This window comes from Oenanthe melanoleuca, chromosome 4A, assembly GCF_029582105.1.
Source record: "Oenanthe melanoleuca isolate GR-GAL-2019-014 chromosome 4A, OMel1.0, whole genome shotgun sequence".
Classification (NCBI taxonomy): Eukaryota; Metazoa; Chordata; class Aves; order Passeriformes; family Muscicapidae; genus Oenanthe; species Oenanthe melanoleuca.
In genome coordinates this window covers 7,541,214-7,566,394 of record NC_079338.1, presented here as the reverse complement: position 1 = coordinate 7,566,394, position 25,181 = coordinate 7,541,214, and the positions used below count along the sequence as shown (strand labels likewise).

General features: G+C 41.8%; 1 protein-coding gene across 4 annotated transcripts in view; it reads left to right on the top strand.

Moving 5' to 3' along the window:
• The first annotated feature begins 4,496 nt into the window (after positions 1–4,496).
• TBC1D8B (TBC1 domain family member 8B) overlaps positions 4,497–25,181 on the top strand; it is a 36,783-nt gene continuing 16,098 nt past the window's right edge. For 2 of the 4 annotated variants that reach the window (XM_056491851.1, XM_056491852.1), the window contains exons 1-8: positions 4,499–4,701; positions 13,454–13,564; positions 15,648–15,766; positions 16,360–16,585; positions 17,478–17,718; positions 18,727–18,934; positions 20,536–20,703; positions 21,259–21,408. In XM_056491851.1, coding sequence (XP_056347826.1) covers positions 4,572–4,701; positions 13,454–13,564; positions 15,648–15,766; positions 16,360–16,585; positions 17,478–17,718; positions 18,727–18,934; positions 20,536–20,703; positions 21,259–21,408 — 1,353 coding nt within the window. In that variant the 5' untranslated portion in view covers positions 4,499–4,571. Of the gene's footprint in view, positions 4,702–13,453; positions 13,565–15,647; positions 15,767–16,359; positions 16,586–17,477; positions 17,719–18,726; positions 18,935–20,535; positions 20,704–21,258; positions 21,409–25,181 lie in introns of all 4 variants that reach the window. The other 2 variants (XM_056491850.1, XM_056491849.1) reach the window with 2 other exon arrangements.

Genomic DNA, 25,181 nt, shown 5'->3' with positions numbered 1-25,181 from the left:
TCCCCTCCCCTCGGCATTGCTGCCCCCAGACAGCCTTGGGTGTGAAAGACTTGTGGAGGGAGGGCGTGTACATGTGCCCCTTGCATGGGATGGGAAAAGTTTGTTGCTAAGGGGCACAGCATGACAACATCTGCCTTCCAGTCAAGTGGCGAGAAAATAGTCTCCAGCAATGGAAGGCAGAAAAGGGTTAACTGACGTAACTGACAGACTTTGGGATGGGCCAGTATTGGCTGATGCATATACCACCCCCACCACTTCCCGATATAAAAGGCGGATCAGCCATTCTGTAGACGAGCATGTGGCAGACCGTGTTCTGTATGTTGCTGGCGCCATGTCTCTCCTTATTCAGTCCTTTGTTGTATTTCTTAAGGTTTAATAAACCTTTGAAATTTTAAAAGAGAGTGTATTTCTCTCATTACAACACACCAGCACAGAGGGTGGCCCTGCCTTTTCACTCAAGTTTAGACTGATGCCTTTCCTGTGCAGACGTAAATGGGGCTCTTCTCCTGCAGGGGTGTAATGTTTGCAGTTTGGAGGAGATCAAAGAAAATCTACTGGCTTCAGCAATTAATTTTGGTTTAAAGAGAAAATTGAAATCAAATTGCAGTGTTTATGTGGTGTGAACTATAAATTATGTAATACTCCTAGAGCAACTCTGCTCTGGTTGTTCACTGTTGGTTATACAGAGTGAAGCCAACATTTATTTATATAACTATTTATTTATGTAATTTTGACATAGTTATTTGAGGGAAGTAATTTACAATTTCTAGGATGTCTTGAATGTGAAAGAAAAATTCTGCAGCATTTAATGGATCTGTGTTTCTGTAGAATGCATTGATTACACTGTAGCATGATTGTGCACTGATTAAGAAAGTTTTCAAGTGGCTATAAATAAATTCCTCCGTGCCCATAGAGGAGCACTCTTTGCGTCTGAACAGTATTTTTTTTACCCTATATGATTTTTTTAAACAGTATATGATTAAGAATCATGTGCTTGAGGGAACTGGAAAAGAGAAAGACATTCAAGACCTTGAAACATGGAGAGAAATACAAAACATGTATTTTCCAAGCAGTAGCATTTTACTGTCAAATATTTATCCAATTAACGAAGTTAAAATGTTACATAAGCAAGTAACATGTCCTAACATGTCCAGTATATGTATGAGTCATCAAAAGGCAAGCTCTGGGTAGGAAATGCCAAGGGCATCTCTCCTTAAAATTAGCATCAGAATCAGAAGATCTGTGTTAGATCCTTAATTTTCTGTATCCAGGGGCTTGTCTAATTGAGGAAAATTAAATGGTAAGCACTCTATGGGAATGCTCTTAGAGGAGCAGTATCCGTGCAGGAACTACTCAATCAGTTCAGCTCATAAATCCCCAGTAATATCTGGTACTTGTGACTTCAGGTGGGGGGATTGAATATGCTGCCTCATGAAGATCTGTGTTCCAGGGTATCAGAGACTCACTCTCATTAATGTTTGATCTTTGTTAGTTACCATGTGCTGGCTAATGACTTTTATTTCTCCTTTATAGTAAAGGCAGACCACCAGAAATGTGTTGCTTCCTCTTCTGTTAAAAAAACAAAAACATAAAAACCCCAAACAACAACAACAACAAAAAACCAAACCAAACCAAACCAAAAAAAAAAAAAAAAACAAGTAAAAGAGTTGTATTAGGTAAATTTATATGCAGTCCCCAAAGCACAGCTCTTCAATTCTACAGCTTTTATTGCTGGTGCAATGAGTGACTGAAAGAAAAGGAAAAAAGTCTCATGCCAGTGATATTCACCCAGTTTTGAAGCTTCCAGTGAGTTAAATGTGATTGCACACTTGGGGCTGTTTTCACACTGGTCCTTTGAGTAGGTAGTTGCTTATGCAACTGGAAGTGGATGGGCATTGCCAATTTCTGTGACTGCTTGGCAAAACCTCACTGTGCCTGTGCTCACAAATAGACCAGTGCTAGCAGCAGCATTTTTGGTAGTGAAGTACTATTGAAAAACATAAAGGAAGGCAGGAAAAAGCAAAAGTGCCAAATTTGCAATGTACAATTAGTGCATAATGTACAGATTTTTATTTTTTTTTTTTTAAGAGCTCAAAGTAGAGGCTGCATTTAAACACCTGTGTGCTGGATGTTTTGTATGATGCACAATCAATAAAGCATTATCCTTGAAAATCTTAGGAAGGTTAATTATGCTGGAAATAGGGTGCTAAGTATTAAAAAGTTCACAATTTAGAATTTTAAAAGTTTAATAAGGGATAAAACAAGGGACAAAAAATACGCAGTACTGGGTATTTTTTGGTTTGGGTGATTAGCCAAAGAACCTCAATGTAAAACGGCGGTACATGCATATTCATGTGTTTATACATTATTCAAATATTCCTTTGAGTTTTTGACATTCTAGGAACTCTGGTTTGGTTTTAACCTCTGACTTCTCTGCAGGACATTCTGTAGATTAGGTAAATATATTTTATTTCTTCCTGCGTTTCCATCTTGTTGTTTTACACTCCCTGATAGTGAGGAGTTGATAAATCCATCCCGGATGGTTATGCTCTGGTTTCTGTTATTTTATCATTTGGAGAGGCCAGTACACAGATGTAAGAAAAAGAATTTACACCATTGTCTAAGTTGGTTACATAGAGGTATTTTATTCTCTATTTTACCATTGTGCTAAAACCTACGATATATTTATCACACTACTATTCATATAAACTATACAGTGATAAACTGATATTATACTATACAAAAGCAGTTAAAAGTAAGTATAAATTGTACTATATCAAAATACTTGTTGTTATTATCAAATCCTTCAGAGAAAGTTTTACCCTGCTCCCTGCTCCTGTCTGCGCGGGATGGCTGCCCCGCTCCCCGCTCCTGTCCGCGCAGGACGGCTGCCCCCAATCCCGATCCAGCTCCCTGCTCCTGTCTCCTCGGGACAGCTGCTGCCTCTGGTCCTGTCCTCGCTCCTGCCCCGGCCCCACTCCCTGCTCCTGTCCCCGCGGGACTGCAGCCGATCCCGATCCCGCTCCCCTTCCTGTCCCTAATGCCGATCCTGACCCCATTCCCGTTCCCGCGGGAGGGAGGGGGATGCTGCCCGTGGCTTCGGCCCCCACTGGGATTCCGGGCAGGGCAAGTGGTTTCACGGGGACGTTCCCCAGGGTTAAAGTTGTATGTTTTTATAAATGTTTCCAGTTGTCTGTAATGTTAATTGTTAATGTTAAGTTCTTGGCGTCACCCTGTTTTCGGCCCCAGTTGTCTTATCCCATATCCCTTCCCCCTCGCGTCGGGTTAATGCCCTGGCTGCCTCCCTAAAATGATGCCTGTAAAGAGGAGAAGGAGTGACGTCAGTGGAGTAAATGCAAACGAAAGACGCAGAGAATGCTGGGACACCACTCAGAGCTGAAACCCCTACAACAACGAGCCCAAATAACATCTAAGACTGAAAATAGCGGTCCACTTCTGGGAACTACAACACAGAGGGCGAGGTCACCATCCAAAGCTGCACCGTGACCTCAATCACACCCTACCATCAGGACATTCCCTTACAAATTAAGTGGTTTCCATAGGGATCTGTAATGATGAGTGGGTGTGCTCTATCCGTGAAGACAGTACTGAGTGGTTTCTTGTGGCTATCGCGGTATGCGCAGCCGTTCGAGTTCCCCGGGTAGGGCTGATGTGTGTGTAATAATAAGCCTTATAAAAGAGTAGGTTGTGTAGCCAGCCAATGTGTGAAGGGGAAAATGGAAAATGCGCAGAAATTCCGGGAAAACGGGGAGACCTACTCACTTCATTTGTGCTGAATGAGAGATTGTGTTAGGAAGAGTAAATCTTGTATAGAGGTGGGAAAAGGTAGTAACTCTGTGAAGTCCTCGGCAGCAGAGACTGGAACAAAGTAGGCAGTGGCGCGTCCAGCCCTCTGAAGCTTGTTTTCGTTTTTTTTGTCAGCCTCTCTCTGCGCCCCAAAACCCCGCCTGCAGTGCCAAGCCGAGCGCTGACTGGAAAACACACCTGGGAGCTAAACACCGTCTCTAGTGATATTGTCTGTTTTGTCGGCTGAAAATGGAGTCAGGTTTGGCCAGAACTGAAAACGGGACTTGTGTCATGGGCAGAATGGCCACAGCACCTTCTGTCCCGCCTGGGACTGGGGAGGTGCAGTGCTGTGTGCAGGAGCGGCACAAGAGTCGCTCCCCAGAGCACACGAAACCGAGACTCGAAACGCCCGATTCCCGCTCCAGGGCACACAAAGCCGGCACCCCTGGCCCCGCTCCGGGGCAGAGCAAGCCCGTGACTCGGCACTCAGCTCCGGGAGAGGCCGCCGAGGCTGCGGAGGCAGCCCCCCGTAGCCACGCGGCACAGGGCGCGCAGGGCCCGACGGGAGCTGTAGTCTCGAGGCAGGGGAGCGCACAGCCGATGGAAGTTGTAGTCCTATTACAACAACACAGCGCGGCCCCTTGGCGGCAAGGACTATAGCTCCCAGCATGCATTGGGAACCCCGCCCTCCCCTGCCTGGCACCGCAACTGCGAGCGCGGAGCGGGCACGGCGGTGGAAGTGCTGCACCGTGAGGGGCCGCGCGATGTGGCTGAAGCCCGAGGAGGTGCTGCTGAAAAATGCCCTCAAACTGTGGGTTCAGGAGCGCTCCAACCAGTACTTCGTGCTGCAGAGGCGGCGGGGCTACGGCGAGGAAGGCGGAGGCGGGCTGGCAGGTACTGCCCCTGTGGGGCCGGGGCAGGACTGGGGCGGGAGGACAGGGGTCTGTCGGTCGCGGGACCCCCAGCCAGAGGGACAAGAAGGGACTTGGTCGAGTTCTGGAGTCCCAGACCATCCTGGATTTCTCATAGGACTTTTCTCGCCTTCCTTCCCTGGGTAGCGCGGCCCTAGGGGCAGCAGAGTACTGCGGGGACGGTGCTCTGGATCCCTGGGTCGCCGAGGAGCAGTGGGGCAGCACAGCCCAGCCTCGGAACGGGCTGAAGAGCCTCTGCTCCAGCGGAGTACGGCAGAGCTCCATGGGCAGCTTGGTGGAAGTGGACGCGTCTGAAGAAGGACTGATATGTCTTGTTTTGGCAAGATGCTAATTTCCAAATCCCTTTTTCTGCGTGCATCTGGGGCTGCTTGAGAGAAACTCCTGCTTAGGCATTTCTGATTGCTCATTTTAAAAGCAAGCATATGATTTGATGGAGCTTGTCAGCAGTGGTGGGTCAGGAAAGAAACAGAGTGGTGAGGCAGGAAATGACCATCTCAAAAAAATTGAATGGAATAAACTTTATTCCATGAGAACTTCAAGGTATGGAGCTGAGTTTCTACTGATAATTCTTGCCTATTTGTCTCATGAGGCCCTGCAGGGGCCCCAGCTATGCTTGAGACCTCTGTGATGGTGGCATCTATGCTGACTAGAACTGATTCCTTTATAGGCCGATGGTGTCTGTCATTGACCCTGTAAAGAATCAGCATGAGGGAATCAGCATGAAGTCATTCCTTGGTGGGATATGTTTCTCGAGTGTTTTGCATTTCTGTAGGTTTTCTAGGCTGTCTCTAATTTGTGTCATCCTAAAGGAAGCTATGTTAAACATGAGGCATAATTGTCTTGTGGAAACATTTATTAAATTTACTGAACAAAACCACAAGGCTCAAACTTCTGGCTGATGAATTTCAGATATAGAAATGGCCCTTACAGCTCTAGGTGGGGCATTCTTCATTGGCATCCAAATGAACCACTGGTAGGGCACATAAAAAGTGTAAAAGAAAGCATCCCAAAATATCCCAAGTTACTACGCATATCATAGTATTATAAGCAGATAGGTAATGTCAGACTTTGGCTTAGAACCAAGGGTGATATACTGCAAGCTTAGAAGTCTTGTGGGGATCAGGCTTGATGGCCTGTTCTCTACCTTGATATATTTGGAAGCCAAGGAAACCAAGTTGCTATGTAGGTTGACTTTCTGCATGATAAAATTCATTGAAGGACTGGGGTTAAAGTGGAACAATGAGAACAGGAATAAGTTGTTCTTCTAGAAACCTCCTCATAGGCTTACAGCTGGGTAGACATCTGGACCTTCCAAGTGCCCTTTGAGTTTCGATGAAGATGAGACTTCTGCTCTCCTGTCCTTGGTGGCTGTTGGCAGTGTGGGAAGAACACTTGGATGGGATAGTTGCTGTAGTATGCTTTTTTTGATGTGGCGTTGCACATTTTATTTCTGTAGCTTTTTTTGTAGATTTTTACAGATTCTTCTATGCAAGTTACGTTTTTCCCTGGACAGAAACAAAAGGAGTGAGATGTTCTTGAATTAAAATTGTAATTAAGAAAGATTAACAAGATAGTTGCATAAAAATGCAATTACATTTGTGTTTGCGCGTTTGCAAATATTCAAACCTCCTAGGCATAAGCCAGCATGATTTGCTATGCCAGGGCTTAATTTGATGTTGCGCATGTCACTTGAGAAAATTATCACTTCCTTTAGGAAAAAGCAAAGCACAGCTGTTGTGTTATGAAATCATCCAAATGTCCCAGTACAATCTTGTTCTCCTGAAGAGCGTTTTACAGCTAGTGAGATGAGGTTGGAGGTGACTGGCAGGACTGAGGCACTGGGAGTTAGGAGTGAAAGAGGGACAATGCCTTAAGACAGGAGTGGAAACAAAGATGGGTGGTGCTGTAGCGTTTGAATAGTGCCAATGGGGATGTGACAAAGGATTCCCAAAAATACAGTACAGTTGGTAAGACAGGCTTAAAGGAGGGAAGTTTTGAGGAAGCAGCTAGTACTTGGAGAAAGGTAAAGACAAAGGAGCGAAAGATAATGTCAACAGAGGTACTTACCTGAAGGAAGGCTGGGAATTCTGATGCTGTCCTAGAATAGAATGCAGTTGGGGTTTGTTTGTATGACCCCTCTGGACTGACGAGGGCAGGACCAGTTTGTAGTCTGTAGATGACACAGGGAGCTGTTATGGCTTGTCTGCACACACACCAGACTTCTGAGTTTGGTTGTGTGAATAACTTGTAAACAGGTCCAGAAATACCTTGTGCTGGTTGTGCTCAGCCTTGCCTCCCTCCCTGTAGTTTTATGCTTCATTCCCTTCATTTTAGAGCTCCCCTAAGGATACAGATGTGGTGACCTGTCTGAGTAGTGCTCCATTGGGTAATTCATCATATAGTGGGAAGTCCCAAAGTGTGTTGTCTGACAGTGCAACCATGTGACCATGTCCTCTGGTTGTTCTATCTCCTCTAGAGCCACTCTGAGAGAGCTGATCAGGTTTTCCAGAGTGGATGGATGTAGTAATGAATACATGTGCCATAACTAAGGTCTGGTGAGATTAAGCATGCTGATCACAAGAGCTGTAGCTTTGGTTCTAATTTAGACAGGACCTTGATTAGGAGATGGGTATACTGGGAGTAGTGATACAAATGAATATTTGGTGTCATAATATGCCAACCTTTCACTGAAATTTGAACAAACAAATTGTTTATTTCCTGCTTCTGCTGTTACAATTTGCCTCTTTCTGCGTGAGAAAGATAAGTAAAATACAACTGGGAGAGGAGAAAAACTTACCAGTGAAATAAATATATGGTTGCAAATAGTCTTCCCTGTACCATGCTCGGAAAGGTAGGGAAAACCTATGACTTTCCCAAGTCCTGGATCTCCTGCGGCAATTGTTGCCATCCCAAACCTGTCAAAGGCCCCTGCTGGTATTTCTACTGTTTAAAAGCTGTGGCTTGTTGAGTGGGCCATTGCTGGTTGACTTGCATGCACAGGGGGTTAGGAGAAGGGGAGACAGAGCTGGCAGTGACATGGGCTGTGGGGAAATTTTCCTTCTCTGACATCTCCCAGAAGGAACAATGTTCAAGTACTAGTTGTGAATGTCAAAGGCAAGAACATCGTCTCTAACAAAATCTCATGGTGGAGTTAAAAAAGTACTTGGTGATCTTTGTACAAACTTAAAAGAAATTTCTTTTGGTAGGAACTGCAGAATGAGATAGGAGCCTTGCGATCTAGCATGACCCAGTCTGCAGCACAAAGGTGTGTGCTTTCCAGACTTCCTGGTCTGGGCAGAAGTCATTTATCCATGCTGGTGTTTTAGCACACAGAGCTTTTGGTGTGGCTTCCTTGCTGTGGGTCCTCAGCCTTGATAGGAATCAGATGGGAAATTTGCTGATTAATGAAGTTCTGAAATTATGTCAGCTACATTTTTTTTTTCAGCAGCTGTAGCAGAGATTATTTTGCAGTGCCTATATTGGTGAGACAAATAACATACATCCATTAAGATGCATGTTTACATTTGGGGATGACTGGTGGGAAAAACTACCACCATGTGCTTCCTAGTTCCTGTCACACAGCTTTTTAGCAACAAAAACAAAGAGGAACTGTGATCTGCAGTGCTTTTTTCTGTTCTTACCGAGTACATCAATACTTACTTTTTTCAGAGTTGCACTTGTAATTTTCCCTATTTCTAAGGATATCTTTTTTGCTGCATAGAGGCAAGGTTGGGCACACACCTTAGTTTAATGAGTTACTGTTTTCTTACATGAGTCATAACCACTGACCATAATGCACTTGAATTACTGTAAATGGAAATGAAATCTTTTGTCTCTGAAGGCTTAAACTGATGTATTTTTTGTCTAAATTGTCTTAGAACATTCTCATTTCAGCACATGCTCAGTATTTCTTTAAGCTGGAATTTCTTAGTCATGAAATCAAGTTCACTTACAAAATAAAATTAAGCCAGAAAATAATTCTGTGTTTAATTTGAGGATGTTGGAAAAGGATTATTATTCACAAGTTTGCATTCCTGTGTTTTAAATCAAATACACAGAGATTATGTCCTTTCATGGTTTATATCATTGAAAGCTGGGGCTTCAGTCCTTTTTGTATTTTAAAAACAGAACCAAAATGCTCTGTAAAAGTAGTTGCTTATAGAAAGAAGCTTTATCCTGTAAAGAAATATTTGCTGTTATGTTTCTCCCTTGCCACTGCATTCTTTTCTGGAGAAGCCTTAGTGGAAGTTACAGAGCATCTGCTAAGTTTTGATTCCAATGGGTCTGCATATCTGGGCTTTTGATGTATTTTTTCTCCCTCTGTCCCGCTGGGGAGAGGGATGATAGAGCATCTTGGTGGGCACATGACATCCAGCCAGGGCCAGCCCACTTCAGCTCTCTATTGCTAACTTGATTGTTTTACAGTATTTTTTCCTCTTTGGTTCTGCTCTGATTAGGCTGTGAATTCTTTGGATTATAGAAGGGAGCAGTTTTTGCTGAATGAAATTGGGTGTAGTTGCAGAATTTCACTTTCTGTAGTTGTTGCCACTTACACAGAGCTTTTACAGTATTTTCCATAAACTGTTTTTTCTGATAATAAATAAATAAATAAACTAAATAATAATAAATAAATAAACTGATAATAAATAAATAAATAAATAAATAAATAAACTGATAATAAATAAACTAAAAGCAAGGAATCAACTGTATACCAGCTTATCTGCTCTTCAAAATCCTTACTGCCCAGTGTGGTGCTAATAGAACATTTCTGTTTGTAAGAAACATCCTTAAATATTTTATGTTCCTTAACACCTTGAATGTAGCAAAACAGGCTGTCTGATCTAGTTTTAATATAATTAATTATTGATCTCACAGGCATTGTTATGCATTAGAGGAGAGACCAGGCCTGTGCTAACTTTGCTTCAGAAGAATAGTGCTCTTTAAAAAAAAAGACAGAAGCATGTTTTCTTTGTTTCTGATTTTTCATTAGTAAAAGAAAACTGATATTGTTTGCATTACACTGGTCTTACAAAGCATAGGAAGTAGGCAAATTGCTATAAATAAAGTAGATCCGTAGAAATAAAAAAGCTGTAACTGATGCTATTCCAGGAGAAGAAAATAAAAATCTTTGATATTGTGGCTTCAAAAGGACCGACATAAAGCCACCAGTATTAGTATTCTCTTGGTGTACTTGGTGAAATAAATATAGGACTAAGTTATGTTGACCCCAAATGGCAAAATGCTGGGCAGTTATTGACATGTACTGTCAGTTGGTACGTGCCCTAAAATGGTACAACTGAGAGCAAAATTCAAGGCGGATCTTTTGTGGCACATCTCTGAGCTAATGTTGATATTTTTCTAACCAAGTCTTTGGAGACATATTGGGAATTACATACCTGTATTTCAAAGCTATTATGGATCATTGCCATTTATTTTGGTTTCTAGAGTATTTTACTCTATTTACTGAAGCATCTAGGGTATTTCATAGTAGTTTTACTCAGGCAGCTATGAAACTGAAAATGTTTTCCAAAAGCAGAGCCTTTTTTTTTCTATATAAATGGGCATCACTTTCCATAGATATAGCTGAAATCATTCCCTGAGCAAGGCAGGAGGATGATTAGGTGGAATGCCCAGGAGAAACTAGTTTTAAGCAGAGATGAAGTTGTCCCTGTAAGTTGTCCCTTGGTTCCTATTGGGAAATAGCAATCCAAGGGAGTGCTTGGAGAGAAACATGCAAGAATTTGAGGGTATAGCAACCCTGACCAATAATGCAGTATTCCAAACATTGGCAGCTCCTGGAGGACTTTCAGGGCTAGGATGAGAAGATGAGTGAGCCTCTGCTTGTAAGTTACAGTTATGCCAGTGTTCATAGCCATGGAAGTAGTTTGTACTGTAATGATGGGCTATTTATTGCCTTAGGCTCAAACCTGCAATCTAGATCCCATTCATGACTTGTGGCAATGCTGAGGTGATGGATACTCACCTGGTACAGTTCATTGTGTCTAAAATCTGATGATGATCTGTCTTGATTTGAAAGATAGGTGTCTGCTAAAGAAGGCAGAAATCTCCCCTGGATTGGAGAATGTAAACCCCCTCCCTCCGATTATTATGATTTTGAAATTAAGGGGCTCTCCGGCAAAGATATGAAGCTAGGAATAACAGTTCTTTACTAGTATGTATAACAAGGCAAACAAAACAACAACTATGGAATTCATAACAAACAGAACAGGAACCCAGCAACATTCCTCTCAGCCACAGGCACTTTCCCCTTTGGTGCAGTTCCTGTCACAGCCAGCAGGCGCGCTGGTGGCTCCCGGTGGGCAGGGCAGGTGCGATGATTCCCCCGCGGCTGCAGGGGGCGCTGTGGCGCGGGCTCGGGGAGCACTCAGTGATGGCGGCTGGGCCCAGATGGGAAGGGATGGAAAAGAGAGGCTTTGCTTCAGGAACCCCGGGGCAGTGTCAGTCTCAGTGCTCCAGAAGGACTCTTGCAAACAGCACACTGGCAGGGCAGGGGTGCAGGGTCCAGCAGCCGAAGAAGATGCAGCTCCCAGCTGGGTTATGGCGGTGGTAGTGACGCCTCCTCCTCCAAAGGCAAGAGTGAACAAGAGAGAGCAACTGCTCCCTGCTCTCCTTTTACCTGCTCCTAATCTCATGGTGTCCCCCCTCCCTGCCAGAGAAACTCCCAAAAAGCTAGGGAGGGTTCCTCCTCCTCTGCCTCAAGTACGCAGCCGACAGTGCTTTTTTAACAATTCAATGGGAAAAATTCCACAGGTAAAAAAGTATAAGAAAACCCAGCCCTCATCACCTTGGAAGGAGACAGAAGCTGTGATGGCATTTCCTTTCTAATGCACTGTGGTAACCATTGGCTCAAGCTGAGTTGCATTAGCATTATAAATGGTGAATGATTTCTGTTATAATATACATTACAAAGATAATGTTACTAGGAGATTTCTGAACTAAATAATGCAACATTTGCTGAAGCAAAGCCATCTTTGACATCACCTCAGTGTCATGACTCGTTCAGTAAGCAAAAGCTGCTTAAACTGACAAATGTTATTTATTCAATGTCTGTCTACAGTCAGGAGCTACAAAATAAACTTTCCAACAGCACCTTACAAACTGTTAATTACAGACAAGACCGGAGATGTAATGCACTGCTCTGGTTGTCTTTGTTTGTTTTTTAATTCCTTTTTTTCTTTTTTCTTTTTTTAATTTTCTTTCTTCCCTGCCCCCCAGTTGTTGGTTTGGGGTTTTTTTTTGGTGCTTTTTTATAATTATTTATTTCCATATTTTTGAGGAGAAGCAAAAACATATATGAAACTTGAATAGCCACAATAAGGTAGTCCCACAGGCTCTATGCTGAAAGTGTATTCTCAGGAAAACTCTGCTCTGCAAATGAGTGTCTAGATTTATCAATTTTGCCTTATTTTGTTTCCTTGTATTCTTTCACGGTTTCTATTTTTCACAATTTGAGAGAGAGTTAATGGAAAGAAAGCGAAACCCAAAGTACCAAAGCAGCCGACCTGAAAATTCCAAAATAAGTTTTGAGGGATGCATTTGAAATAGTCTAAATCTAGTGCTTCTACAGAATATTAAAAACCAAAATTAAAAGATCATTTTCTGTTAAACAGGGAAGGGTATTTAAAGATATAAAGGCTCTGTAAGGGCTATGTTAGTTTTGTATTCCAGCTCTCTACTCTTAAAAGCATTTTTTGGGAATGCTTTGCATCCATGCTCTCAACAGGTTTCTGAAACAGGCTTTACAGTAGCTCTTTGAGCAATTGTGTCATGATTTTTTGTGTAATCTCGTCTCTGTTTTGCTTTTCTTCTGTAGGAGACTATGAGCCCAGTGTGATTGCTTTGGTAGCTTTGCGTCAATTGACTTTTCTCTTTCTGTGGCCATACTAGAAGGGTGCAAACATAGGAAATACAGGAAAGAAGCGTAAGATCCTGTAGATTGTATTTTTTTTTCTTTTATAACAAGAAAAGGTTTTATGGTGCATCAGGATCCGAAAGTTTCAATTGTTTCTTCAGTATTGATTTTTCTTTTTTTAGAATTTCCTGATTTTTAGGTTTTAAAGGATCAATTAAGATATCTGGGCTAATGTCTTTATTACTGCACAGTGAGAGAATGATTTTGAGTCATTATAAAATGCATCCTCATTTTCCCAGACAGTGTTTTTATCCTGATTCTGGAGAAATGAAGTTTGGCTTTTTAGTGAAATAAGTGTATTTTCATCTGAACTCTGTTTAACGGGAGCTAATTCATTACTTAGTGGCTGGGAAATGACAGCCAATTATGGTGTTCAACGGGTGCTTTCCTGTGCTTGGAAAACAGAACAACAGTAGATGACTAATTAAGAGGTAGTTCAATTACTCCTTGTGCTCATTGAAGGCTGGGACTGCCGTGTTACATTTCTGGTTGTGGTCTGATTTCACATACCACATGGCTGTCACTTCCACAAGGGCCATCTCAAGAAACTTCTTCACCCCCATTTGGGCCTCATGGCTTTTACTGGATCAAAATATCACATCCCAAAGAAGTTCCTCAGGGAATACTTTGTGCTTTCCTCGATTGTGCTTCTTATTTTCTCAGAGTTCATTAGTTCCTTACTTGGGCAGCATTCCTGTTCCTCAAGAAATGAATCAGAGGGGAGTGTGCGTTTCAAAACTTAAGTTTCACTGTGCTGTGTACATTTTCTTGGACACAACAGGTCTCCTTGTGGGAACATTAGATGCAGTGTTGGACTCAACGTCGAAGGTCGCCCCGTTTCGCATCCTGCATCAGACCCCAGACTCCCAAGTCTACTGGTCCATCGCGTGCGGTACGTACTGTGCTCTGGGAGCTAACCACGTCCAGAAAGTGGAAAAAGAGGGTGCAAAGTATGAGATCCATTTTTGGCTTAATCCTCTAATGAGTAATATACTCATTCTTGTGATCTCTAAATGGTTTAAAAACATTTGCAAGTCTGTGCTTGACAACAGAGTGTGGTTCCAATTTTTCAGAATAGCTCTATGGACTCTTCCTATTACACCTTCTCATTGCCTGCTTCTGCAATAGTCCTTCAGGTACTAAAACCTTAGGGCACTGTTACAGTGACAGAGGTATAATCTTTCTTTTGTAAGATGCAAGTATAACTTGACACAGTTCAGGATGGACTCCCAGGGTCAGCTTATTCCAAAGTGTGCTGTAGGTAGGAATAACAGAAGATCCTAATTTTTTTTTTTTTTTTTTTTTACTTTGTCTTTGCATGGTAAAACCTGCAGGTTCACAGTCATGGTCAGAGCTGAATTCTTTCTCATATCTGTTGCTCTTGTAGTATAAGTTCTATCTCTTTCTTATGTTATTAATCAGTAGGGAATGGACAAGTAAATACATATTTGTTTTTGTAGCTTTAATTTAATGCAATTGCATGTCACTTTAAAAGGGCAGCCTTAAAGAATTTGAACAGTTTGTGAATTGACAATAAATAACGTTTCTGGGCCACTTCTGAAAAAGTCAGATCTGGTGACAGGCTATCAAAAGAGTATCATATCTATGTTGGAAGTGTAGTCTGGGGAATTCTACTGCCATCAGGTGAGCCCTTGGGAAAATACAAAGGGTGATAATTTTAGGATTGAATTTGTATAGATTTTGTGCTGCATATATATGCTTTACAGCAGAAAGCTACTTAATATAATTGTCCTAATTGTGTTAGATTGTTTCTTCTGTGAAGAAATTGAAGGGATGACACTTCGTTCCTGCTAGTACTTATTAAGGGTCTGAAACAGTGCTCCTAAACCATTAAAACAATTACAAAAAGGGTTTCATTATTCCTGGGTCACCTCTGGGCCTCTGATTCACACTGTGACTTAAATAATTGGTCTACATGTGTAGTCTGAAAAAGAAAAAGAGAGAAAAATAATTACTCTTCATATAATTTGTTGACTGTTGTTGCAAATCCACCCAGTGTAATGCAGTCTATTAAACTATTTAACTATATTTTGAGCAATTTCTATTCATTCACAGGGCCACTTTAATTCTCTGGAGTCCATTGACAGTTGGTTAATTACTCTTTACAAAGTAAGCTGAGAAAAAAACAATTGTTCAAGGTGTGTTCTTGCTTGAGGGTATCAATAGTATATGATCACACTGCCTGCTTTGATTGATGAACATTCTTGTGGAGGATGAAGCTGCCAATTAATTTAGATTCTAGAATGCTTTTATTCAAACCTGTGTAAGTTCTTTCACTCTCCCTGTCCCCCAGCATCTGATGGGGAGTCATTGTCTTTAAAGCACTGACTCTGTATTGAATTTGCTGAAACCCTGAGGTTTTACTTGTGGTATCTCAGTCCTTGCTGCTTCCGTGGTTCCAGTGACCTTTGCTTTTACATCCTCACATGTGCTAAGGATTTTGTACAGCAGGCTCTAGTCTTGAAGTTCTGCTCTGGAAACTGTTGTGGGCCAAAAGATCAAAGCTGAGGATATCAGAGGCACAGATTTAATTTCCTGCTGAGCTTCATGGGTTTGGTCTCACATTTCACACATTCTGGCCTGTTAAACTGTGACTGTTGCAGTGATGCTGTACTGTCTGTGTTGGAGAGGTGCTGCTGAGAGGAAGGAACTGTCAGTCCAATTCAGGCTTCAGCACTGAACCACATAATGTTGACAAAACTGAGATGCTTTTGGATTTAAATGCCAGAAATAGACCTGCATAAAGAACTTGAAAGATAAAAACACATCAGTGCCCATGTTTCGTGTACACTGAATACATGTTCGGTGTTCACAAGAGGCATTAAGAAATTTATGACTTATGTATCTAAATTACTCTGTGACTTGGTAATTTGCTAAGTATTCTCTTGATTAATAGTTCTGGTGAAATGATTGAAATCTGTCCTAATTTAAAGTAATATTTTCTTTTTAAATAGGATCCAGCAGAGAAGAAATAACAGAACATTGGGAGTGGTTAGAACATAATGTTATGAAGACTCTATCAGTATTTGATTCAAATGAAGACATTACGAGCTTTGTCCAGGGAAAGATAAGAGTAAGTAGCAGTCATAATTGGAAAAGGCTAAGTATTTTTTTTTTCTTTGACTGTACACAAGTAATACATCCTCCGTAGAATATTCAAGGGACAGCACTGAAATGCTGCCTATTCTGATTGAGTGGTATGTGACTGTTAACTTTAAATGTGCCATTGTTCCTATTTCTCTGCCCCAGAACAGATATCATTAGTTAATGATATGTCAAATGCCTTTAGATAGTGGTCTAAAACTGTTGGTAAATTATTTCACAATAGTTTTAACAGTGCCTGCGAAGCATATGATCTATTTTTGTTCACTCTATGCATGTTAAATATTTAGCCCAGGAACTCTTGGGATTAAGTGAGGAAAATATATCTGTTTCAGAAGAGGAGACACAGGAGTGTGTGTCTTGCCTAAGCTGTATGGGAGACTTGGTGGATGAGTCTGAAATAGCACATTTTATTTGTGATCTATAATTTGATCCTCAGACTCTTCTTCCTGTGCTAAAACTTCGTCTCCTGTTGGGAGAGTGCTGTGCTGTGTGCATGCAGGTGCAAATATGACAACCAACCACATGGACACATGCATAAAGTAATGTGATTTTTTGATGTAGGGTTTGATTGCTGAAGAGGGAAAAGATTCTTTTGTAAAAGAAGATGATCCTGAGAAGTTTCGTGAAGGTCTTATGAAGTTTGAGAAGTGTTTTGGATTACCAGAGCAGGAGAAGTTGATTACATACTACTCATGCAGTTATTGGAAGGGCAGAGTGCCCTGTCAAGGATGGCTGTATCTTAGTACCAACTTCCTTAGCTTCTACTCATATTTGCTTGGAGCAGAAAGTAAGTAAGCCTTGATGCTAAACTGTGTCCCTTGATGCTTCACTACTTATCTTTCAGAATAGGAGGAATTCTTCTATGTGCTCAAGAAGCTGTTTTGCAATGTGAGCAGATGTCAACAGAGATGAGCAGAAACTGCCAATATAATTTTGGAAATGCATGTATTTGTGTAGCATACTACACAATATCCATTATTATACTTCCTTAATTCAAACTTCAGAGAGAAGGCAGACTTCTAGAAGTTGACTGTAGCTAAAAGCTGTCCATCATCTTCAGTTCATGCTATATTATTAACTCTGTGAGGATTACTGGTGATAATTGCACATAACTCTTTTTTTCCCCATGTAACATTAGTTTGAAATGCCTAAACAAATACTTGTAATAGTGTGTACTGTAACTGTATTTATGTGAAAAATGGAAAACATACAGAAAATAGGATCCTTTCAAGGCTGATTTTGATCTGTATTGAGAAGTACCATAGCTAAAGGGCACAGTTCCTCTGCATGCCAGTACACAGTTCCTCTACATGCCAGTACATGATAGATTTAATTTAAGAAGACCTGTTGGTAAGCTGTTGAAAGGGGTTGACTTGTATCATGGTGTTTGTTTACTGTTTGCAGTTTCACATAAGAGCAAGGAAAAGGTGAAGTAAACTTGTGTTGTCATACATGGTGTGTGTTTTAATGTTTTTCTATAAAATTCTTTCTAATGGAATAAATTTTTAGGAAATATGAAGAGAATGCATTTTTTGCTTATTAGTTTGTAGCCTTTCCATGTGTGTTATCATTTGATTATGTTGTTTAATTATATTTTGTTAGTGCTGCTACTACTGCATTTCTTTAAAGCAGGCAGATATTGAGGACTGATTCACATGTCCTTACATTTTTATTTTCAGTAAAATTTATTATCTCCTGGGATGAAATATCAAAACTTGAGAAAACGTCCAATGTGATTCTGACAGAGAGCATTCATGTGTGCTCCCATGGGGAAGATCATTATTTTTCCATGTTTTTGCACATTAGTGAAACATTCCTTCTCATGGAGCAGCTGGCAAACTATGCAGTTAGAAGACTTTTTGACAAAGAGACATTTGAGAATGATCCAGTCCTTCACAACCCTCTGCAGATCACCAAGAGGTAATGCATTGCTAATAGTTTATCTGTTCTGGGCCCAGTATTTATTTAAGCAAAGAGGAAGAGACTCCTTGACTCAAGGTGATAGTGTCTCATTAAAATGTTGGACCGAAGCCATGTGAGGCATTGTAATTTGTTGTTACTTGGCAGGATCCAAAGTCTCTATGAAGGCAGGAGGTGACTGAGTCTTCAGTGCTGAAAGGTTTATATTAGTTTGAATTTTGAAAATGTGTTCTTGCAGCAGTTAGGATTAGAAAATTCAGATTAGAGCTACAGTATCTCTAGAGATACTTGATGGGGAAGGATAAGGTGGGGAACAAATAATTTAATAGATGGGTAAATGGTAACTGCATGGCTTTTCTGAAAGCCCCTGGAGATGAGTGATAAAACCAGTGAGTTGCAGATGGGTGCATAGCTTTCATGAGGTACAGCATTATTTTGGGTGGTGGGAAAGACATGAATATCAGTAACTTAATGGTTAACGTTGTTTCTTTTCCATTGATTCCTCAATTTGATAGCAATGCCGGGGAGGGATACTGCTCTACAACCAAAATATTGTTTCTGACTGCAGTCTGTGAAAAATTAGCCCATGGCAGATGTTTACGATTTGTGCTACATTTCTAGCTAATTAACCATACATCAAGCCAAAGCTTGTTCTAGTTTTAAATGGCTTATTCTGGGGAAACAGAGCACATTAGTATCTTTCCTGCACTACCTGTAGGCCCTGTAGAGCTCTACTGTGTAAGAACATTATTGAATCTGGTCTTGTTTTGTGAAATATTTAAATATTTTGTTAAGTGGTTGTACAGGTAGGTGTGATCCTGTCCTTTGTTGCCTCCTCAAGAAAAACACTGAACCCTCCAGACTGACTCCATAGATTATGGGAGAGGAGAGCATGATGTTTAACTGTCTTTTCCCAATATATTTTTGACATTTTATTGGTAAAGAAATATAAAACTTACTTAATTTTTCTTTTCTCTTTCCTACCATTGTGTTTTGTTTTTAATCCAGAGGCCTGGAGAGCCATGCCCACAGTGAACAGTTTAGTGCATTCTTCAGGCTACCTAAAGAAGAGTCCTTGAAGGAAGTTCATGAGTGCTTCTTATGGGTTCCTTTCAGTCATTTTAACACCCATGGGAAAATGTGCATTTCAGAAAACTACATCTGTTTTGCTAGCCAGGATGGCAGCCTGTGCAGTGTAATCATTCCATTGAGAGAGGTAATGCAAACAACAAATCAGAGTCAGTTAGACTGGCAGTTTTGCACTTGTGTAGTTTATTGTCAGTTTAGCAGATTTTCATTAGAGTCTCCTTATTTTATGTGGTGTCATGTATTTCCCGCTATCCTGGATACCACAGGTAGGAATTCTGCTTGTAGGTTTCTGGAACTGCTTTCATGTTTCAGATTTGTTTCTCTATCTTCTTTCTCTTTTCTATTTACTCTTATTTCTGTAGCTTGGTACAGAATCCAAATTTTTTAACACTTTTTAAAATTAAATGAAAAAGCTTTTAGTACTTGTAGGTGAGTTAATGAGACATTCTCAAGGTAAGAAGTAAAGAATTGCAGTGGGTAGAGGATTTTGAAGATTAGTAATCGCACTGCTGTGTTTCTTGGCTCAGTAGTGCAGTTTTTTGCAGCAGTTGAGCGGTGCTGTCTGTTCAAAAGTCTGTAGGAAAATCCAGTTATCAAGTGAGCAAGTAGCAATGCCATTATAGTTGATAATCTCAACAGGCTATAAGGATAGAATAAAGACCATATAGCAAAGGACACAGCTTTGGAATTTCTACAGAGTACTATAGTAGACTGCAGAATAACTTCTTGGGGGGAAAAAAAAAGCCATCTCTCTTCATTCTTGTCTTGACTTCATGTGATCTGGAACATTGCCATATTTCAGTCTTCCAGTGTTAAAAGCTTTTCATCAACACCAGACACACTTTACAATAACCTACAAATAAACCAGGTTCTGTAATTGCTCTGTAATTGCTTTACATGCTCTGCGTACATACTGCCTAAGACACCTAACATGGGGGATGAATTCTACTAATTTCAGCAATACACTTGGTGTTCCCCACCGAAATAAAACAAATTATTTGGTTATCTGTAAATAGTGCTGCAAACAATAGAGATTTATATAACTCTTAATAACCTAAGAGGCTATGTTAAAGGAGCTGGCTCCAGATTTATTCTTATGGACTGTCAATCCTCACTATTCTACAGGACTGCAGTTACCTCATTTCAGTGGTTTTTCATTTTTTACCTTTAAAAATATGAATGCATCAGCAATGCCAGTCAGTCTAGATTCTCATGATTGTCACACTTGAACTTGTGTGATTAAATGGTTTTAACTACTCTAATCTGTAACTGTTCCATCATGGCATTTAAAGTCAGCTCTAACTGTCATCATGTGTTATGACAGCTGTTTTGACAGGGTATTCTTGGTGGAAACTCAATCTTATAAAACTTATTTCATTTGATTACTTACAAAAGTCATGTTTTCTCTGCTTTTGGATGGCAAGAAAAAAGAGCAGCTGCTTCAGCAGGTAGAAGGAGAGAATGTTTTCAAATAAGCTGAGCACTCACAACTGGGAACACCTTTTTGAAGATTTCTGGTACTCCATCAAAAATATGTTGCATAATACTTAGTGTCTTTTGCTAAAATAGCTACAGGCAATTGAGCTTTCAACTTGTAACTTGTGTTACCTAGTCTGCTTGTGTGCTTCATATACTGTTTCATTTACACATGTACTCTTAACAGGTTTTCTCTTTTATAAGTAAGCCGGTAAAATTCCTTGCTTAATTTATATGTCCTGGGTTCCATAGGTCACAGGGGTGGATAAAACAGATCCAGCCAACAGAGGAGTCAGCATTAGTACCAAAGGGAAAACAGCTTTTCGTTTTACAGAGGTGAGAGATTTTGGACTGCTTGTGGCAAAGCTCAGAATGAAATGCAATGCAGCTGCAAGTCCACAACACATCGTAAGTACTGAGGTAACTGCTCTGGCAATTCTAATTTCTTAGTATTTGTTCATAGGAATAAGTCACGTACCTCTGGCTTTAAGCTTTGGAAAAATAAATACTCTTGCCCATTTGCAAGAGAATGACTTGGACAATGGTGCTGCTGTGAATGCATTCTGGTTTGGATTCTTTTACCTTGTTTTTCATCAGGGTTTGAAAAGCAACTCCAGCTGTAAAGCTGGTTTTAAGTGCTGTCAGGTTTTCTATATAGTTCACTGTATGAATGGGGTTTTTTTGGTGGTGATTGATGGTTGGGTCTCCCTATCCTCATATTCTTAGTTCTCATTATGAATATTTGTCCTTTCATAATTTCATTTTTTGCTTGAGAGATTTTTTTTTTTTTTTTTTCCCCCAAGTGCAGCCTCCTGAAAGCCCAGCTGTGCAGAGCAGACACTGCTTTTTGTCATTTATTTTAGAAGTCTTTATGTGGCATCTGTAACTTAATATAATGAACAATGATGGTCTGGTATCAGTGCTGCTTCTTGAAGGATTGTTATTTATGAGTGCTGCTGTTAAATTTTTTTCAAGGTTGCAACTGGTTCTGCCTCTGACAATCCAAAGGATTTTGGTGCAGGACAGTTGAAGATTGGCCAGAGAGATAACAGCAAAACTGTCAGTACAGAAGCACTAATGACTGTCTACCATCCTCAGGATGCTGAGAACCTTGACTCTAAAATGGTAAGGGATAAAACGGTCAACACTTCTTGGAATTGAATTGGAAAGGAGTGAAGTATATAAAAATTAATTCCAGCCAGGCTGCTGATTTCCTCAGGGGCTTTGCCAGTCTTCTTTCATCTGCATTCTCTGTATTTGGAGTCCACAGGGTGCTTCTTTATAGCTCTATTCAATTTTCTGCTCATCTTTTGTGATAAAGATATGCCTTATCTTAATGGAGTTCATTTCTCCTGCTCTTCCACCTCTCAGGGAAGAGTTGATGCTTTATGATAGTGAAAATGTTGCATTTCTATCTGAATTTTCAAGATATAAAATTGCTACAAACTCTCTGGGAGCTATGAGAATGTTCTAAGAAGTTGACTTAACTTCTTCCTTGTTTCCTTCTTCTGCACCACTGTCTGACAAAGTTACGCTCTGGAGAATATTGTAGTTGTTTTTGCAGCAGAACATCCAGTTTTCACTTCTTTATACTATGTGCAAGTAGACAGTTTTATTTCAAAATAAGTCTTTGAGCAGAACTGAGTAAATTAAGATATGAAATTTTTTATATTAGAAATACCAGAAAATAAATACCCTTTGGGCAGGACAAAAAGGATTACAGATTTTTAAACCCTGCTTTTTATAGTATGTTGAAGAAAAGTGAACAAAATCTACTTTTCCTTTCAGCACCTTTAATTGCTTTAACAATGTTAAATCTCAGTGCTGCATGCACAGAAATTGTAGTGGTGACATTCACGCTGTCTCAGCCCTGGAACCTCACAGGAGCTGGAGCACTCAATCAACAATTGCTTTGCTTCAGAGAAATGTCTGTTTGACCTTCCTGTGCTGTGGCAGATGTTGGTTTCTGTCAGATGGGATACTGGATTAGATCTACTTTCCGTCTCATCTTCTGTAAACGTACTTTAAAGAATAGTAGGTCATGTATGAGTTGGCATTTTATGCTAAATTTGTGCTCTGCATAGAGGCTGGATTTTGCTCTGATTTGCTTCAGCACTCATTTCACACATCATTACAGATGCCAACGCTGCAGTTTCCAGTTTATATGAATATAACTGGGAGCAAAATTTACTTTTTTTCTCTGTGTCCAAGTTTAGGACAAAATTGGGGGGGAAAGCCTCCAAAGGAACCCCCCAGAGAATAAGCCCCCCTCACAATTCCTCCCCCCACTAGGCTCGGAAAGAATTTTACTCAGGGAGAAAAGTGGAAAAAACCTATTTATTAACAAACAAGAAAAACACTTCCCAGCACCAGGAAAGTACAATCTCAGATGACAAAAAACGTTTTCACCAAAGTGAGAGACAGTCGCTGCTGGGAAGGGCGAAAAAGCTTCCTTGGCAGGCTCCAGAGGCAGTTTCCGATGTTGAGGTCCCGTCTGGAGCCGGTACAGATCTTCGAGATGAAGGGGAGGGGGGTGGGGGAGAAAAGCAGCAGCCGGGGCAGCAGCAGCAGGGCAGCGGCAGCCGAGGCAACAGCAAGCTGGGGCAGAAAACAGCGGGGCCGCAGCAGCAGCCGGCGCAGCAAGCAAGCTGGCGTAGCAAGCAAGCTGGGGCAGCAAGCAGCAGCGGCAGCCGGGCAAGCCAAGCAGCACAGCCCCGGGGCCCCACCCCCACAGGCGGCACTGGCGGCAGCTCCATGCAGACAGCGAGGTGTGGGGGCAGGGAGAGGAGCAGACACAACACCAACCTGGGACATTCCACCCCTTATCCCACATCGTGAACATTACACACGATTGGGATATATACCCACTAAATACAACGTAAAAGCTTTCATCCAACTTGCTCAAACCTTCAACACTTACACATTTCCTCTCATTTCACTTACTCAGTCCTTCAACATTTACATATTTCTTTCTGTCTCATCCTACTATCAGATCTCCCTGTGGTACACATCGTGTTGTTCCATCTTCCTGCATTATCCACCACGTGCATCCTGGTCCTTGAGCAAAGACAATCCCATGAATGGGTTTGCCTGTACTCGAGGCAGGATTAACCCATACTGCCTTTCCTAACAAACCTCTAATATGGGCCACTGGGACTTTATCTCCATCCACTATATTAAGGGAGTCAGACTGGGCAGGACCTGCTCGGTTGATGGAACCTCTGGTGTTAACTAACCAAGTAGCCTTTGCTAGATGTTGTTCCCAGTTTTTAAAGGACCCCCCACCCAATGCCTTCAAGGTGGTTTTCAGTAATCCATTGTACCTTTCCATTTTACCTGCAGCTGGTGCATGGTAGGGGATGTGGTACACCCACTCAATGCCTTGTTCTCTAGCCCAGGTGTTAATGAGGTTCTTAAAATGAGTCCCATTGTTGGACTCTATCCTCTCAGGGGTACCATGCCTCCAAAGGACCTGCTTTTCCAGGCCCAGGATGGTGTTGCGGGCTGTAGCATGAGACACTGGATAAGTCTCTAACCATCCAGTTGTGGCTTCCACCATGGTCAGGACGTAGCGCTTGCCTTGGCGGGTCTGAGGCAGTGTGATGTAATCAATCTGCCAGGCCTCTCCGTACTTATACTTAGACCATCGCCCCCCATACCAGAGGGGCTTTACCCACTTGGCCTGCTTGATGGCAGCGCACATGTCACAGTCTTGGATAACCTGAGAGATGCTGTCCATGGTTAGATCCACCCCTCAGTCTCGTGCCCACTTATTGGTGGCATCTCTGCCCTGATGACCCGAGGCATCATGGGCCCATCGAGCTAGGAACAACTCTCCCTTGTGCTCCCAGTCAAGGTCTGTCTTCGACACCCCGATCTTTGCAGCTTGATCTACCTGCTGATTATTTTGCTGCTCTTCATTGGCTCTACTTCTGTGGACATGGGCGTCTACTTTCACAGGTAATCTCTCTAATCGAGTAGTGATGTCTTTCCACTCTTCAGCAGCCCAAATTGGTTTTCCTCTGTGCTGCCAGTTTGCCTCTTTCCATCTCTTCAACCATCCCCACAGAGCATTGGCTACCATCCAGGAATCAGTGTACAAATAGAGTTTTGGCCATTTCTCTCTTTCTGCGATGTTAAGGGCCAGTTGTACGGCTTTGAGTTTGGCGAATTGACTAGATCCCCCTTCTCCTTCGGTAGCCTCTGCAACCCGTCGTGTGGGGCTCCATACAGCTGCTTTCCATCTCCGATTCATCCCTATGACACGACAGGAACCATCAGTGAATAGGGCATACATGCTTTCTCTGCTGGTAGCTGGTTGTGTGGTGGAGCTTCTTCAGCCCGTGTCACTCGTTCCTCATCCATGACACCGATACTTTCACCTTTGGGCCAGTTTGTAATTATTTCCAGAATCCCAGGGCAATTTAGTTTTCCAATCCTGGCACGCTGAGTGATGAGGGCTATCCACTTGCTCCATGTGGCACTGGTGGCATGGTGGGTTGAGGGAACCTTTCCACTGAACATCCACCCCAGCACTGGTAGTCGGGGTGCCAGGAGGAGCTGTGCTTCTGTACTAATCACTTCTGAAGCGGCTTGGACTCCCTTGTAGGCGGCCAAAATTTCCTTCTCCGTTGGGGTGTAATTACCTTCAGACCCTCTGTAACTTCTGCTCCAAAATCCCAGGGGTCGGCCTTGGGTCTCAACAGGCACCTTCTGCCACAGGCTCCAGGACAAACCATGGTTCCCGGCTGCAGAGTACAGTACGTTCTTCACATCTGGTCCTGTCCTAACTGGGCCAAGAGCTACCGCATGGGCAATCTCCTGTTTGATCTGGGCAAAGGCTTGTTGTTGTTCAGGGCCCCAGTGAAAATCATTCTTCTTGCGAGTGACCTGGTAGA